The sequence below is a fragment of the Erpetoichthys calabaricus genome, chromosome 1 (genome assembly GCF_900747795.2).
Source record: "Erpetoichthys calabaricus chromosome 1, fErpCal1.3, whole genome shotgun sequence".
Taxonomy (NCBI): domain Eukaryota; kingdom Metazoa; phylum Chordata; class Cladistia; order Polypteriformes; family Polypteridae; genus Erpetoichthys; species Erpetoichthys calabaricus.
The window spans coordinates 336,445,918-336,460,573 of record NC_041394.2 but is presented as its reverse complement, the minus strand read 5'-3'; the positions used below and the strand labels follow the sequence as shown (position 1 = coordinate 336,460,573).

The 14,656-nt window shown below is 42.3% G+C and overlaps 2 protein-coding genes across 9 annotated transcripts in view; both read left to right on the top strand.

The window, feature by feature from the left end:
• Nucleotides 1-14,656, top strand: part of LOC114642262 (zona pellucida sperm-binding protein 3-like) — a 392,210-nt gene that overhangs the window by 81,044 nt on the left and 296,510 nt on the right. The window lies entirely within an intron of this gene.
• The window catches only part of LOC114667074 (oocyte zinc finger protein XlCOF6-like), a 111,148-nt gene that overhangs the window by 19,816 nt on the left and 76,676 nt on the right, over nt 1-14,656 (top strand). Inside the window, exons 1-3 of one of the 5 annotated variants that reach the window (XR_007934516.1) lie at nt 5,525-6,054; nt 10,821-13,495; nt 14,094-14,562. The exons of 2 other annotated variants lie outside the window; for them this stretch is intronic. Coding sequence is in view for 2 of the 3 variants with exons in the window: in XM_028822114.2 (XP_028677947.1) it covers nt 5,559-6,054; nt 10,821-12,652 (2,328 nt within the window). In the remaining variant the exon portion in view is untranslated. Of the gene's footprint in view, nt 1-5,524; nt 6,055-10,820; nt 14,563-14,656 lie in introns of those variants that run through there. 2 more of the 5 variants (XM_028822114.2, XM_051925109.1) reach the window with 2 other exon arrangements.

The following is a 14,656-nucleotide window of genomic DNA, read 5'->3' as shown; positions in this document are numbered from 1 at the left end:
TTTTAAATGATGGTTTTTATTATTTAGGGAGAAAAAAAATCCAAACCTACATGGCCCTGTGTGAAAAAGTAATTGCCCCCTTGTTAAAAAATAACCTAACTGTGGTGTATCACACCTGAGTTCAATTTCCGTAGCCACCCCCAGGCCTGATTACTGCCACACCTGTTTCAATCAAGAAATCACTTAAATAGGAGCTGCCTGACACAGAGAAGTAGACCAAAAGCACCTCAAAAGCTAGACATCATGCCAAGATCTAAAGAAATTCAGGAACAAATGAGAACAGAAGTAATTGAGATCTATCAGTCTGGTAAAGGTTATAAAGCCATTTCTAAAGCTTTGGGACTCCAGCGAACCACAGTGAGAGCCATTATCCACAAATGGCAAAAACATGGAACAGTGGTGAACCTTCCCAGGAGTGGCCGGCCGACCAAAATTACCCCAAGAGCGCAGAGACGACTCATCCGAGAGGTCACAAAAGACCCCAGGACAACGTCTAAAGAACTGCAGGCCTCACTTGCCTCAATTAAGGTCAGTGTTCACGACTCCACCATAAGAAAGAGACTGGGCAAAAACGGCCTGCATGGCAGATTTCCAAGACGCAAACCACTGTTAAGCAAAAAGAACATTAGGGCTCGTCTCAATTTTGCTAAGAAACATCTCAATGATTGCCAAGACTTTTGGGAAAATACCTTGTGGACTGATGAGTCAAAAGTTGAACTTTTTGGAAGGCAAATGTTACATCTGGCGTAAAAGGAACACAGCATTTCAGAAAAAGAACATCATACCAACAGTAAAATATGGTGGTGGTAGTGTGATGGTCTGGGGTTGTTTTGCTGCTTCAGGACCTGGAAGGCTTGCTGTGATAGATGGAACCATGAATTCTACTGTCTACCAAAAAATCCTGAAGGAGAATGTCCGGCCATCTGTTCGTCAACTCAAGCTGAAGCGATCTTGGGTGCTGCAACAGGACAATGACCCAAAACACACCAGCAAATCCACCTCTGAATGGCTGAAGAAAAACAAAAGGAAGACTTTGGAGTGGCCTAGTCAAAGTCCTGACCTGAATCCAATTGAGATGCTATGGCATGACCTTAAAAAGGCGGTTCATGCTAGAAAACCCTCAAATAAAGCTGAATTACAACAATTTTGCAAAGATGAGTGGGCCAAAATTCCTCCAGAGCGCTGTAAAAGACTCATTGCAAGTTATCGCAAACGCTTGATTGCAGTTATTGCTGCTAAGGGTGGCCCAACCAGTTATTAGGTTCAGGGGGCAATTACTTTTTCACACAGGGCCATGTAGGTTTGGATTTTTTTTTTCTCCCTAAATAATAAAAACCACCATTTACAAACTGCATTTTGTGTTTACTTGTGTTTGATGATCAGAAATATTTTGTGTGACAAACATGCAAAAGAATAAGAAATCAGGAAGGGGGCAAATAGTTTTTCACACCACTGTATATGTGTATGTGTGTGTGTATATGTATATATATATATATATATATATATATATATATACAATGAGACGACCCCCAAAACAGGAATGAATGGTTTAACAGGTGGAAGTAGGCCACTGACATTTTCCCTCCCCTTCTGTTTTTTTCGCTCGTTTTGCATTTGGCTACAGTCAGTGTCACTGCTGGTAGCATGAGGCCATACCTGGACCTTACAGAGGTGGCACAGGATGGCATGCACATCAATACGTGCCATTGCCAGAAGGTTTGCTGTGTCTCCCAGCACAGTCTCAAGGGCATGGAGGAGATTCCAGGAGACAGGCAGTTACTCTAGGAGAGCTGGACAGGGCCCCTCATAGAAGGTCCTTAACTCATCAGCAGGACTGAGTGGTATCTGCTCCTTTGGGCAAGGAGGAACAGGATGAGCACTGCCAGAGCCTACAAAATGACCTCCAGCAGGTAGACCACTGGTGTGAATGTCTGTGACAATCCATCCATCCATCCATTTTCCAACCCACTGAATCTGAACACAGGGTCACGGGGGTCCACTAGAGCCAATCCCAGCCAACACAAGGCAGGGACCAATCCTGGGCAGGGTGCCAACCCATGTCTGTGACCAAACAATCAGAAACAGACTTCATGAGAGTGGCCTGAGGGCCCAACATCCTCTAGTGGGCCCTGTGCTCACTGCCAGGCACCATGGAGCTCGATTGGCATTTGTTATAGAATATCAGAATTGGCAGGTCCACCACTGGTGCTCTGTGCTTTTAACAGATTAGAGCAGGTTCACCCTGAGCACATGTGACAGACGTGAAAGGGTCTGGAGAAGCCGTGGAGAATGTTATGCTGCCTGTAACATTAAGCATGACCAATTTGGTGGTGTGTCAGGGATGGTCTGGGGAGGCATATCCTTGGACTCGTTGTCAGACCCTATGCTGGTGCAGTGGGTCCTGGGTTCCTCCTGGTGCACGACAATGCCCAGCCTCATGTGGTGTGAGTATGCAGGCAGTTCCTGGAGGATGAAAAATTTGATACCATTGACTGGCCCCCACGCTCACTCACCTGACCACAATCCAGTAGAACATCTCTGGGTGGGACATTATGTTTCGGTCCATCCAACACCACCAGGTTGCATCTCAGACTGTCCAGGAGCTCAGTGATGCCCTGGTCCAGATCTAGGAGGAGATCCCCCAGGACACCATCTGTCGTCTCATTAGGACGTTGTCAGGCATGAATACAAGAAAGTGGGGCCATACACACTACTGAGTACGATTTGGAGTTGCTGCAATGAATTTTTTGCAAATTGAACTTGCCTGCCACATCATTTTTCCCTTTGATTTTCGGGGTGTCTTTGAATTCAGCCCTCTGTAGGTTGATAATTTTGATTTCCATCAAATGATGTGCCATCCTTTTGTTCCTAACACATCACCATATCAGTCCATATCAGTAGAGATAGCCCACAGGATTTTTTTTCCCATTGAGATCTGATGTGTTTTCAAAGTGTTCCTTTAATTTTTTGAGCAGTTTATTATGCTATAGCTTTAAATGCTTAGCTTTCTTTATTTTATCATTAATTTTATCATTAATAACTAACAACGGACAGAGCAGACATTCTGGCAAATGACACTGAACACCATCTGAACCACTGAGATTATCAGTAGTAAATGCTTCATTAAATAACAAGGACAATGGAAAATCAGGATGATGGATCTTAAAACAGGAGGTAAATACTAAATTATTCCCATATAACTTACACAGATGCTTGTTATATTCTAATAAATTGTATCAAGCTTAGTTTTTCAATTTCTACATAAGCTACATTACAAAGAAATTAAGAAAGAGCAGCTTGCATAGACCAGGTTCCCCATTAAAAACATGAAGCCACATGTCGTCCTGGACTGAATTTAAGAACAATTACATCCGTGAATTAAACTTAAACTTGCACTAAAGTTATGATCGAATACGTAATTTTGACGGTTCTTCGTGTAACTGAACAAGTAGAGCGAACTTAACGAACTTTTATTTTGACACGGTTTGTTTTCCCGGAAGCCGCCTCTATTGCTGGTGTCGCAACTGTTCAAGTTCGTAGGGTCCTTCTGGAGAAGACGTTCACCGAAAATAAAAAGGTACGTGCTAACAAAGTGCACGATAAAGAGAAATGACCACACGAGCAGTAGGCGTCCGTGGTTGTAGTAAGTGTTTAAAAAGTAAAGGCCCTTTTGACTTTTTTTTGGTCACTCTGCAGTGTTTTGTTCAGGGCGAGCGTGGCTTTTGCGAAGGGCGCACAGTAGTAAGCGAACGTGTTTTCTGTCCACTTTTTAAACGATTCACTTTAAACCGGAGCCGTCCGGTGGGACCTGCAGGCGTTCCCTTTTTTGTCGTGTTGTCGCACGAGTATCTACCACTTGACTCCATGGGCCTACGTGCAGGTTGTCAGATTTGACTGGCACTCTTCAGCCTAAACACAGATGAAATCCCGTGCAGTCCTACAAAATGTATCTATCTATCTATCTATCTATCTATCTATCTATCTATCTATCTATCTATCTATCTATCTATCTATCTATCATATGCTGGTCAGTCCGTTTCAAGCAATCCAGTCACTTAACACGCAATAGCGTGATTATTACTCCTCTGATTGGACAAATACTATGTAATTAGCATGAGAAGGCGGGGCTACAGTTTTCTTTTGGAGAGTGTCGGCATGACAGTCTAGCGTAAAACATGCAGAGAGTATTCTTTAAATGGGTTTCTTTTAAAGTTATATCAACAGAGGAAAAAATATTATCTATCTATCTATCTATCTATCTATCTATCTATCTATCTATCTATCTATCTATCTATCTATCTATCTATCTATCTATCTATCTAAAATCTAGCCTAATGCTGGTCAGTCCGTTTCAAGTAATCCAGTCACTTAACACGCAATAGCGTGATTATTACTCTTCTGATTGGACAAATACTATGTAATTAGCATGAGAAGGCGGGGCTACAGTTTTCTTTTGGAGAGTGTCGGCATGACAGTCGAGCGTAAAACATGCAGAGAGTATTCTTTAAATGGGTTTCTTTTAAAGTTATATCAACAGAGGAAAAAATATGATGATAACCAGTTTGGTTTTGTATGTTACATATTTTGCTTTCATGTGAAAGAACATAAAGTTAGTGAAAGGCTACGTCAAAGTGCGGAACAAAAGTTGCAAGCCTGAAGTTAGCTTCTTATTCGGCTTGCTGCTTATTAATACATTTTATGCAAACCACTTATAAAAACAACACAAAATATTCCATAACATATACGTTCATTTGAGTCATTAAACGTAATAAATAACTCGAAAGGCTAAATAGTCTGCATTTTGGGCCTTGAATTCCACTGTTTATCGACAAGGGGTCCTTTGGTGACCCTGTTTACACTCTTTACATTCTTTGTTGTGTAGTCATGAAAATAAAGCCCTCGACCCCCAACTCTTGTCCTCTTACCCTTGCGCTTACTTGTTCAGTGATGCAGGGCACTTGGTCAGACCAGAGTTAACTTCACCTCGGATTTCTTTTTTGTTTTCTCGTTCTTAATCAGTAGACCCCAGTTAATGAGGCAGAGGAACAGGGCAAGTAAAGTGGCAGGTTTAAAGCTCTATTAATTGATTATTAGCAGGTCAGTCCTTGATCTAGTGTGGTCTCTGGATGCAGGTGATGGAATGGGACACCAGACTTCTAGAGATCTCCATGTTTATCACAGTTAACCTCAATAGTTTAACCTTGTACAAATCTGTGTTCTCCCAGTGGCCATGTGTTAGGGCAAAAACGTGTCTCTGCTCTTTGTATACAGCCAGCCTGTGATAGCACAGCTGGTTGTGAGACCTCAGCTTATTCTTTTAGTCAGCTGTGAGCAGAAGAAGCATAGCAACCTCTTATGTATTACATTTTATCTTTTTTCTTTGAATACACACTTTACCCAACACAGGGGTACATGTAAAATATTATCTGTGAAAGAGCAAACACACCAACTAATTTTCCCCCTGAGATTAACAAAGTATATCCAATCAAAATTGTTCTACTCTGCTCTTTCTTCAAGGAAAAAAAAAAAGCTGTCATATCCAGTAACAGCTGAACAATATGAAGGAGGCGAGCCTGTCTGCCCAGGAACGTCTAGACGTGGGATATGAATGTGAAGAGGGGGTTTCAAAAGAAATGTGCGGTGATGAAGAAGAGAAAAATCTCTTACTGCAAGAGGGTCTCCCTTCCATGCAAACCATGGACATTAAGGAAGAGGACAGAGAGTGGGAAACTGCTTACCTTCAACAGGTGAGTCACAGCATTAAACAGGAGGATTATGAAAAGGTGACTGTGGACATGAAAACAGACCCCGAGTCTACATCTCACATCACCAACGTATGGAAGGATGAAGTCGTACATGGTATAAAGGAAGAAGACCTTAAATCAGAGTCTGGCTTTCAGGCTTTTTATCCAAACAAACAGGATCCTGGATTAGACTTCACACCTGGCAGTAACTGCTCTCTGCAGCATCGTTCTGACCCGATGAAGTCGGAAACTTTGGAATTTGACATGGAGAGGTCTGCAGTAGCATCGGGGTCGGGTGATTCTGGCACAGGTAGGTGCTCTACATATCACACATTTGTTAAATGATGGACCCTCCCTTTTTCACTGAAGTCTGAAATGCAGGTTTGCTTTGATCTGTGAATTTTGAACTGAAAAGTTAAAACAATATTTGCTTTTATAGTTTTCTTAAAATATCATTCTCCTCAAAAGAGCTTTGTCTCGCCCTTAAGACTGAGACTAGCAGTGGTACTTGTCTAATAGGATATATAAGGCAAAGCCGGATTAAGACCCCCATGGTTTCCTGGGTGACTTAGCTCCTTAACCGAGAGTTGATCATACTTGTTAAAGTGCAGCATGCGGACACCAGGTCATTTAATGCAGCACGGTATTTCTCACTCTCGTACTCGATCACTTCATCATCTCCTACCAGGGGCATGTGAACAATGACCGATGTTCCCCATCATTTTATCAAGCCGAAGGGGGAAGAACCTATTGGTCATTTCAACTCACAGATACGCGATTGTTTCATCAAGCGGCACTGTGGGTTTGGGGGTCCTCCTCGATAATTTCAGCTCACGGGTACCGAGTTGTTTTTTCAAGTTTGGAAAAGTCCAGTGAAACACTCCATTTAGAAAACACAAAAATCAACATATTGATGTTTAGGGTCTCTGCAGTGGCCATTTAGCTTCAGATCAACATACACCAATAAGATCTTTGCAAATTTTACAGATTACTAAGACTACACTCCATCATAGTATGCATCTCAGAAATGACACCCGCACTAAAGTAACATATTAACATAAAGCACCTCGAGAAGGCTGACCAGACCCAACACATTACAATTATATGGCGCTTTTCTCTTTGTTCGATTCTTCTTACTTCTCGATACGATTAACTTTTGGCGTTCTTGCCCTCACTGCCCCCGTGATATCGTTTCTCTTGCTTACTTGACAGACTTGTTGCCCAATTTCATCATTTTACTCATTAGTGGGTGAGTGCGCGGTAAGCCATCTGTACTGGTCACGAGGGCCACATGGCCAAAATGACGTCAGAAGTAGCGACGCATGTTGGTCTTTCACCACACACTGCACAAGCTGGTGAATTTCGTGGGTGATGGTCGAAGGGAAGGATATAATACAACAGGTCCTCAAAACACATGGAAGACATGTTTGAAATATTTACAATGCATCTTTTCATCATGTAGATCACCTACTTGCAAGAATATTTTACTCGCCTTCCCTTCACTGCTTTTGCTTAATGGGTCTGACACGCCACCTTCTCCACTTTCCCCTCTTAAAGCCAACAATAACTGTACTTCCATCAGAGGAGTCTCACCTCCTCTGCTGTATCATGGTAAGGTATGCAGCACTGACCAAACCCTGTCACCTACTGACTAGGAGAATGCCAACGAGCCAATCGAAGCAGAAGCCACATGTGTAAATGCATTTTGATCACCGACAGCGTGTCTGCTTTGCTTTGCAGTCTGCATGCTGGCTTCACAGTGTAAGGATGAATAAGGCAGTCTGGTGCGCTAGAAGCAGCCATCTTTAACAACAACACCCAAGTTAAGATTCTACTTGAAGAATCGGGTCTCTGGTTTTTCATTAATTTGTTTTTGATTAGGAAAATACGGCATTGACCAAAGATCCGAATCATCTGATAGTCCACTGGGCTCTGCAAGTTTATAGCTTAACTTGCTGTGTAAGCCCGTGCTGTAAAAAGCCCAGGGTCCTAGAAATTATTGAAATCGTCAGAAAAAAATTGTCAAGGTAATTGAAAGGATCTACTCTGGGCATCTCTCTCCTAGGAGGTTTAGTTTTTGCCGGGCGTGCTCGCTTTATTTGTGTATTAGCGGCGGGAGGAAAAGTAAATGGGATACCGTTTTACTAACGTAAGAGTTTCTTTCTTTTCTCGGTGGTTTTACTTTGGCAACAGAGTCGCGTTCTTCTTCCAACTCGTTAACTTGGGGCCACCTTGCTGGCTTTCTGAGCTTCATGCTATGGCACCATAACATCCTCTGAGGACAACGTCTCACAACCATCCAAGAACAGTTTGGTGACACACAATGCCTTTTTCAGCATGATGGAGCACCGGGCCATAAGGCAAAAGTGACAACTAAGTGGCTCAGGGAACAAAACATACTTCACTTCTTCTTCTTCATCTTCTTTCGGCTGCTCCCGTTAGGGGTTGCCACAGCAGATCATCTTCTTCAATATCTTTCTGTCCTCTACATGTTGCTCTGTTACACCCATCACCTGCATGTCCCCTCTCACCACATCCATAAACCTTCTCTTAGGCCTTCCTCTTTTCCTCTTCCCTGGCAGCTCTTTCCTTAGCATCCTTCTCCCAATATACCCATCATCTCTCCTCTGCACATGTCCAAACCAACGCAATCTCGCCTCTCTGACTTTGTCTCCCAACCGTCCAACTTGAGCTGACCCTCTAATGTCCTCATTTCTAATCCTGTCCATCCTTGTCACACCCAATGCAAATCTTATCATCTTTAACTCTGCCACCTCCAGCTCTGTCTCCTGCTTTCTGGTCAGTGCCACCGTCTCCAGCCCACATAACATAGCTGGTCTCACTACCGTCCTGTAGACCTTCCCTTTCACTCTTGCTGATACCCGTCTGTCACAAATCGCTCCTGACACTCTTCTCCACCCTGCCTGCACTCTCTTTTTCACCTCTCACAATCCCCATTACTCTGTACTGTTGATCCCAGTATTTAAGCTCATCCACCTTCGCCAACTCTTCTCCTTGCATCCTCACAATTCTACTGACCTCCCTCTCATTTACACACATGTATTCTGTCTTGTTCCTACTGACCTTCATTTCTCTCCTCTCCAGAGCATATCTCCACCTCTCCAGGGTCTCCTCAACCTGCTCCCTACTATCACTACAGATCACAATGTCATCAGCAAACATCATAGTCCACGGGGACTCCTGGCTAATCTTGTCTGTCAACCTGTCCATCACCATTGCAAATAAGAAAGAGCTCAGAGCCGACCCCTGATGTAATCCCACCTCCACCTTGAATACATCCGTCACTCCTACCGCAGACTTCACCACAGTCAAACTTCCCTCATACATATCCTGTACAACTCTTACATACTTCTCTGCCACTCCCGACTTCCTCATACAATACCACAACTCCTCTCGAGGCACCCTGTCATATGCTTTCTCCAGGTCCACAAAGACGCAATGCAACTCCTTCTGGCCTTCTCTAAAATTCTCCATCAACATCCTCAGAGCAAACATTGCATCTGTGGTGCTCTTTCTTGGCATGAAACCACACTGCTGCTCACTAATCATCACCTCACTTCTTAACCTAGCTTCCACTAGTCTTTCCCATAAGTTCATGCTGTGGCTCATCAATTTTATCCCCCTGTAGTTACTGCAGTCCTGCACATCCCCCTTATTCTTAAATATCGGCACCAGTACACTTCTTCTCCACCTCTCAGGCATCCTCTCACTTTCCAAGATTCCATTAAACAATCTGGCTAAAAACTCCACTGCCATCTCTCCTAAACACCTCTGTGCTACCACAGGTATGTCATCTGGACCAAACTCAACAGTAATCCCTCACATAAAAATGGTTAATTGGGCAGAATTCGTTATGTCTATTGTTTCATCACAGGCCAAAGAAAAAGACTGGAAATTTCTTACATTGTCCTTCAGTGAGTTTTCAACATCTTGTGCCATATCACTAATACAGTCTGTGATGGTTCTTCAAGACAAACTGACACTTGGGAACAATTTTACTTTGTCCGGTGCTAGCAGCTCTGCAGCAACAACAAGGCATTCCTTCTTAATTTCTCCTTCTGAATGAGGTTTCAGCTGCTTAGCAATTCACTTGCTTTCCACAAAACATGCTTGCATTAGAAGGGTCCTGTTAGATTGCAGTCTTGTGGAAGCAGCTTGTTGGGCTTCAAACTCCACCAAAGAGTGTTAACTTTATCCAAGCGCATTTGTCCTTTCAACTCATCCAGTTAGCATGTTTTGAGCTGTAATGACGCTCGAGATTGGCCTTTCTCATCACAAACTAGGCATATTGGCTTACCTTTTACTTCAACAAAAACATAAGCATTTGTCCATTTCTCTTGGAAAACTCTTCTTTTCTTTTCTTGACTGACACCACAATGTGTCAGTGATGATAAACCTGTTGCGTTCACTCTGACCGTGATCCGGACTGGCATACAGCCGGAACGTGCCATCCAGAAGCAACTGCTGCTATTTTATTTTATTTCAGGGAAAAATAATTGTCATCAATATATAATTTTTTTTAATCATTAATGAAAATAACATATATAATAATTAATGAATTGCCTGGTGGGCCGGATCCAACTGCTTTGTGGGCCATATACAGCCCGGAGGTTCCCTACCCCACCTTCTTCACTGGACTATTCACTGTGATCTATGTGATCCAGTTTACATGAGTTGAGTAGAGATTCCTTTTTAATACTAGTAATGTAGTATGAAGGGTTTTGGTTTAAGATATTAGGGCTGGGGAGCACATGGCATTGAGGAACCACCAAATCAGTCCTTCATCTGCAACTGGAGGTGTCATTGTCTCCAGTTTTGTGTGTTGTTAATGACACACAAGGATTTTGAACCATTAGAAGAAAATGACAATATGTGTCCTGTAACAATAGAAAGAACAACAACATCACCAGCGCAATACGCATTGCACCCAGTGTTATGAGATTGCATTCTTCTTAAATCTCATGACCTTTTGTTATATTTGTATTGGTTTAGTTTCACCCAGTTTGCATTTTGAAGTAAGATTATTTCTTAAATGCACAATTTGTATTTTGGCAGATTTACAAGACAGTGGTGGTATCTCCTTACCATTGTTCACTCAGACCTTTGATGGGAGTATGAGGAAAGCAACATCTGGACCAGGAAATGGAACGGCAGCCCCTTTGAAGGTTACTTCTCTGCCTGTTGTGAAGCTTACAAAGACAGATACAATCAGCACTCAACTACCGGTACAAAATACAATATCATTGACTTTCTTTTCTAGTCAAGAAATGAGGAAACGTTTTTTATGCACACTTAAATACAAAGAGAAGGACAGTCGTGTAACACAGAAGCCATGTTGTTCTAAATGTGGCAAACAGTTCTCCAGCAAAAGTAGTCTTAACAAACATGCCAGAATTCACACTGGAGAGAAGCGATTTTGCTGTTCTGAATGTGGCAAACGCTTCTTCACCAGGTGGCAACTTGACAGTCACACAAGATTTCACACTGGTGAGAAGCCATATGGCTGTTCTGAATGTAATAAACGATTCACCAATCGTAGTTCTCTTCAGATGCACAGGATATTTCACACTGGAGAGAAGCCACATCACTGTTCTCAGTGTGATAAACGATTTGCCACCATTTCCCATCTTCGCTTTCACACGAGGACTCATACTGGAGAGAAACCATATGGCTGTTCTGAATGTGGCAAGCAGTTCTCGGGCAAGAGTGGTCTTGAGACCCATACAAGAATTCACACTGGAGAGAAGCCATATCAGTGTTCTGAATGTGACAAACGATTTTACACCCGTGCCCATCTTAAGATTCACACGAGAATTCACACTGGAGAAAAACCATATCAGTGTTCTGAATGTGACAAACGATTCACCACCAGCAGCTCTCTTCGGATGCACACAAGACTTCACACTGGAGAGAAGCTATATCACTGTTCTGAATGTGACAAACAATTTACCACTAGTAGCTATCTTCAGATGCACACAAGACTTCACACTAGGGAGAAGCCATTTCATTGTTCTGAATGCGACAAACAATTCACAACCAGTGCCTGTCTTCGGATGCACACAAGACCTCAGACTGGAGAGAAGCCATATCACTGTTCTAAATGTGACAAACGATTCACCACAAGTACATATCTTCGGCTGCACACAAGACTTCACACTGGGGAAAAGCCATATGGTTGTTCTGAATGTAATAAACAATTTACTACTCTTAACTATCTTAAGATGCACAGGATAATTCATACTGGAGAGAAACCATATCAGTGTTCTGAATGTGGCAAAGGATTCTCTCTTAGGAGTACTCTTCTGACCCACACAAAGATTCACACTGAAGTGAAGTCATACTGTTGTTCTAAATGTGAGAAACGATTCTTCACCAGAAGTGGTCTTTATCACCACATGAGAAGTCACACTGGAGTGAAGCCATATTGTTGTTCTGAGTGTGGCAAACAATTCACTCACAGTAGCCGTCTTAGAATTCACACCAGACGGCATACGGGAGAGAAACCGTATTTCTGCTCTAAACCCCCATATTGCTGTTTTGAATGTGGCAAACAATTCTCCAGTAGTAGCTATCTTAAGATACACAAAACAATTCACACTGGAGAGAAGCTGTATAACTGTTCTGAATGTGGCAAACAGTTTTCTACCAATGGCAGTCTTATCAGACACACTAGAATTCACACCGGAGAAAAGCCATTTTGCTGCTCACAGTGTGAGAAGAAATTCAATACCAGGAGCAGCCTCGCAAGACACATTCGATTTCACAACAGAGTTCCCTTTTCCTGTTCAGAATGTGAAAAACAGTTCTCTACCCAAAACAGTCTTTTGAGACATGCTAGAATTCACACTGCGGATGACTGTAGGTCATCCACAGTCAAAACAATCTAATCACCCCTGGCTTCTGAGGGTCTTTTCTATCCACACTTGGTGACAGTCATTCAACACGATGAATCTGTTGCAGCATCGCACATGCACACACTGCACAAGAAACAGTGCAATTGTCTGTGCAAGTAGCTGTTGAGTAACGTTTTTGACCTGAGGACAGAACATGTAAACCTAATGATCTGAGTCCTAATGGTTTGGAAGAGAAGCAGGAGAAATGAACTGTTCAGGATGGCTGAGATCTTCAATAATTCTGATTGCTTTTGTAAGACACTGTGCATGTTTGACCTGATCAGAAGAGAAATGTGGAGCAACGATATTCTGTATCAACTTTATCACCTTACGTGGTTGTTTGTGGTCCTGGTCTGAACAGGAACCCTACCAGGATTTTGTACAGCCAGCAAGGGCGGACTGCATTTTACACTTCTAGAAGATGGTGAGCGCTCATAGAGACTCTCCAAGCTTTTCTCAGATATCTAAGGAAATCAAGGTAGTGGTGAACCTTCTTGCCTCCGATTTTGTGTATGTAAGTCATAGTGACTACAAAGCAGTTCAAGCTACAACACCCCCTGCTCACATACAGATAAGAGTGTAATTAGAGAAATGAACCTGTAGAAAAGGTTCTAATGTCTCTTCTGAATATGCCAGATTTTTCTTTGAAATAGAGAGATCTTCAAAAAACCACACACAAAGTAGGAAGAAACAATGTTGCTGTTCTGGGTGTGGTAAACTCTTCTTAAGAGCCATACCGGAATGCTCATTAATATATCATAATGTGCATCCCAAGGTTGAAAGGTGATTTATAAATAATAAACTACTATGTAGAGATCAATCATCTTTGGATTGCAGGTTTTCTTCATGTTCTTTCAGCACCAGATATACTTAATGAGGAGGATTAGACAACCAGTTTAATGGCAGTTTCTGAGTGACTGTTCTGAATGTGGCAAGCAGTTTTCAAGCAAGAGTGGTCTTGAGACTCATACAAGAATTCACACTGGAGAGAAGACATATCAGTGTTCTGAATGTGACAAACGATTTTACACCCGTACCCATCTTAAGATTCACACAAGAATCCATCTGTAGAGAAGGTTCTAATGTTCCTTCTGAATATGCCAGATTTTTCCTTGAAATAGAGAGATCTTCAAAAATCCACACACTAAAGTAGGAAGAAACAATGTTGCTGTTCTGGGTGTGGTAAACTTTTCTTAAGGGCCATACTGGAATGCTCATTAATGCATCATATCCTCACAGGTGGCGCAGTGGTAGCGCTGCTGCTTTACAGTAAGGAGATTGTGGGTTTGCTTCCCGGGTCCTCTCTTTGTGGAGAGCGCTTTGAGTAGTGAGAAAAGCGCTATATAAATGTAAAGAATTATTATTATCCCAAGGTTGAAAGTTGATTTACGAATGATAAACTATTATGTAGAAATCAATCATCTTTGGATTGCAGGATTTCTTCATGTTCTTGCAGCACCAGATATACTTAATGAGGAGGATTAGACAACCAGTTTAATGGCAGTTTCCGAGTGACCGTGTGGGCCTGTGCTCCCACTACAGAGAAATAATGTGACTCTAGTTGTAATATACATTGATCGCATGGTGCGTCTGTAATATGTACAAAAAAGAATTCATGAGAAGAGGGGTCAGAAAGTCACGAGAAGAGGAATGGTGAGGTGGTAGGAACAGCAATACAAAGGAATGAAATGCAACTCACGAGCACAACGTGCAGAGAGTCCAGGCATACAGTAAGAGAAGTGCAAATGAAACCAACAAAAGGAGGAGACGCAGCACAATTAAGAAAAGGCTAACGAGTTCCATCAGGATGGACACACATGTGGAGGAGTGAAATTATGGAAATCATTTTTAAGCACAGCATTGAAAACCTCAGGCCAAAACAAAACAAAGTCGTGTTGGATTTAAACGTAAAGAGCATAGCAGTAGCACTGGGATTATGAAATGCTTACCTCAAGTTCTTAGTTATTTTTTCCATATTTTAGAAGCTTCTGTCATTTA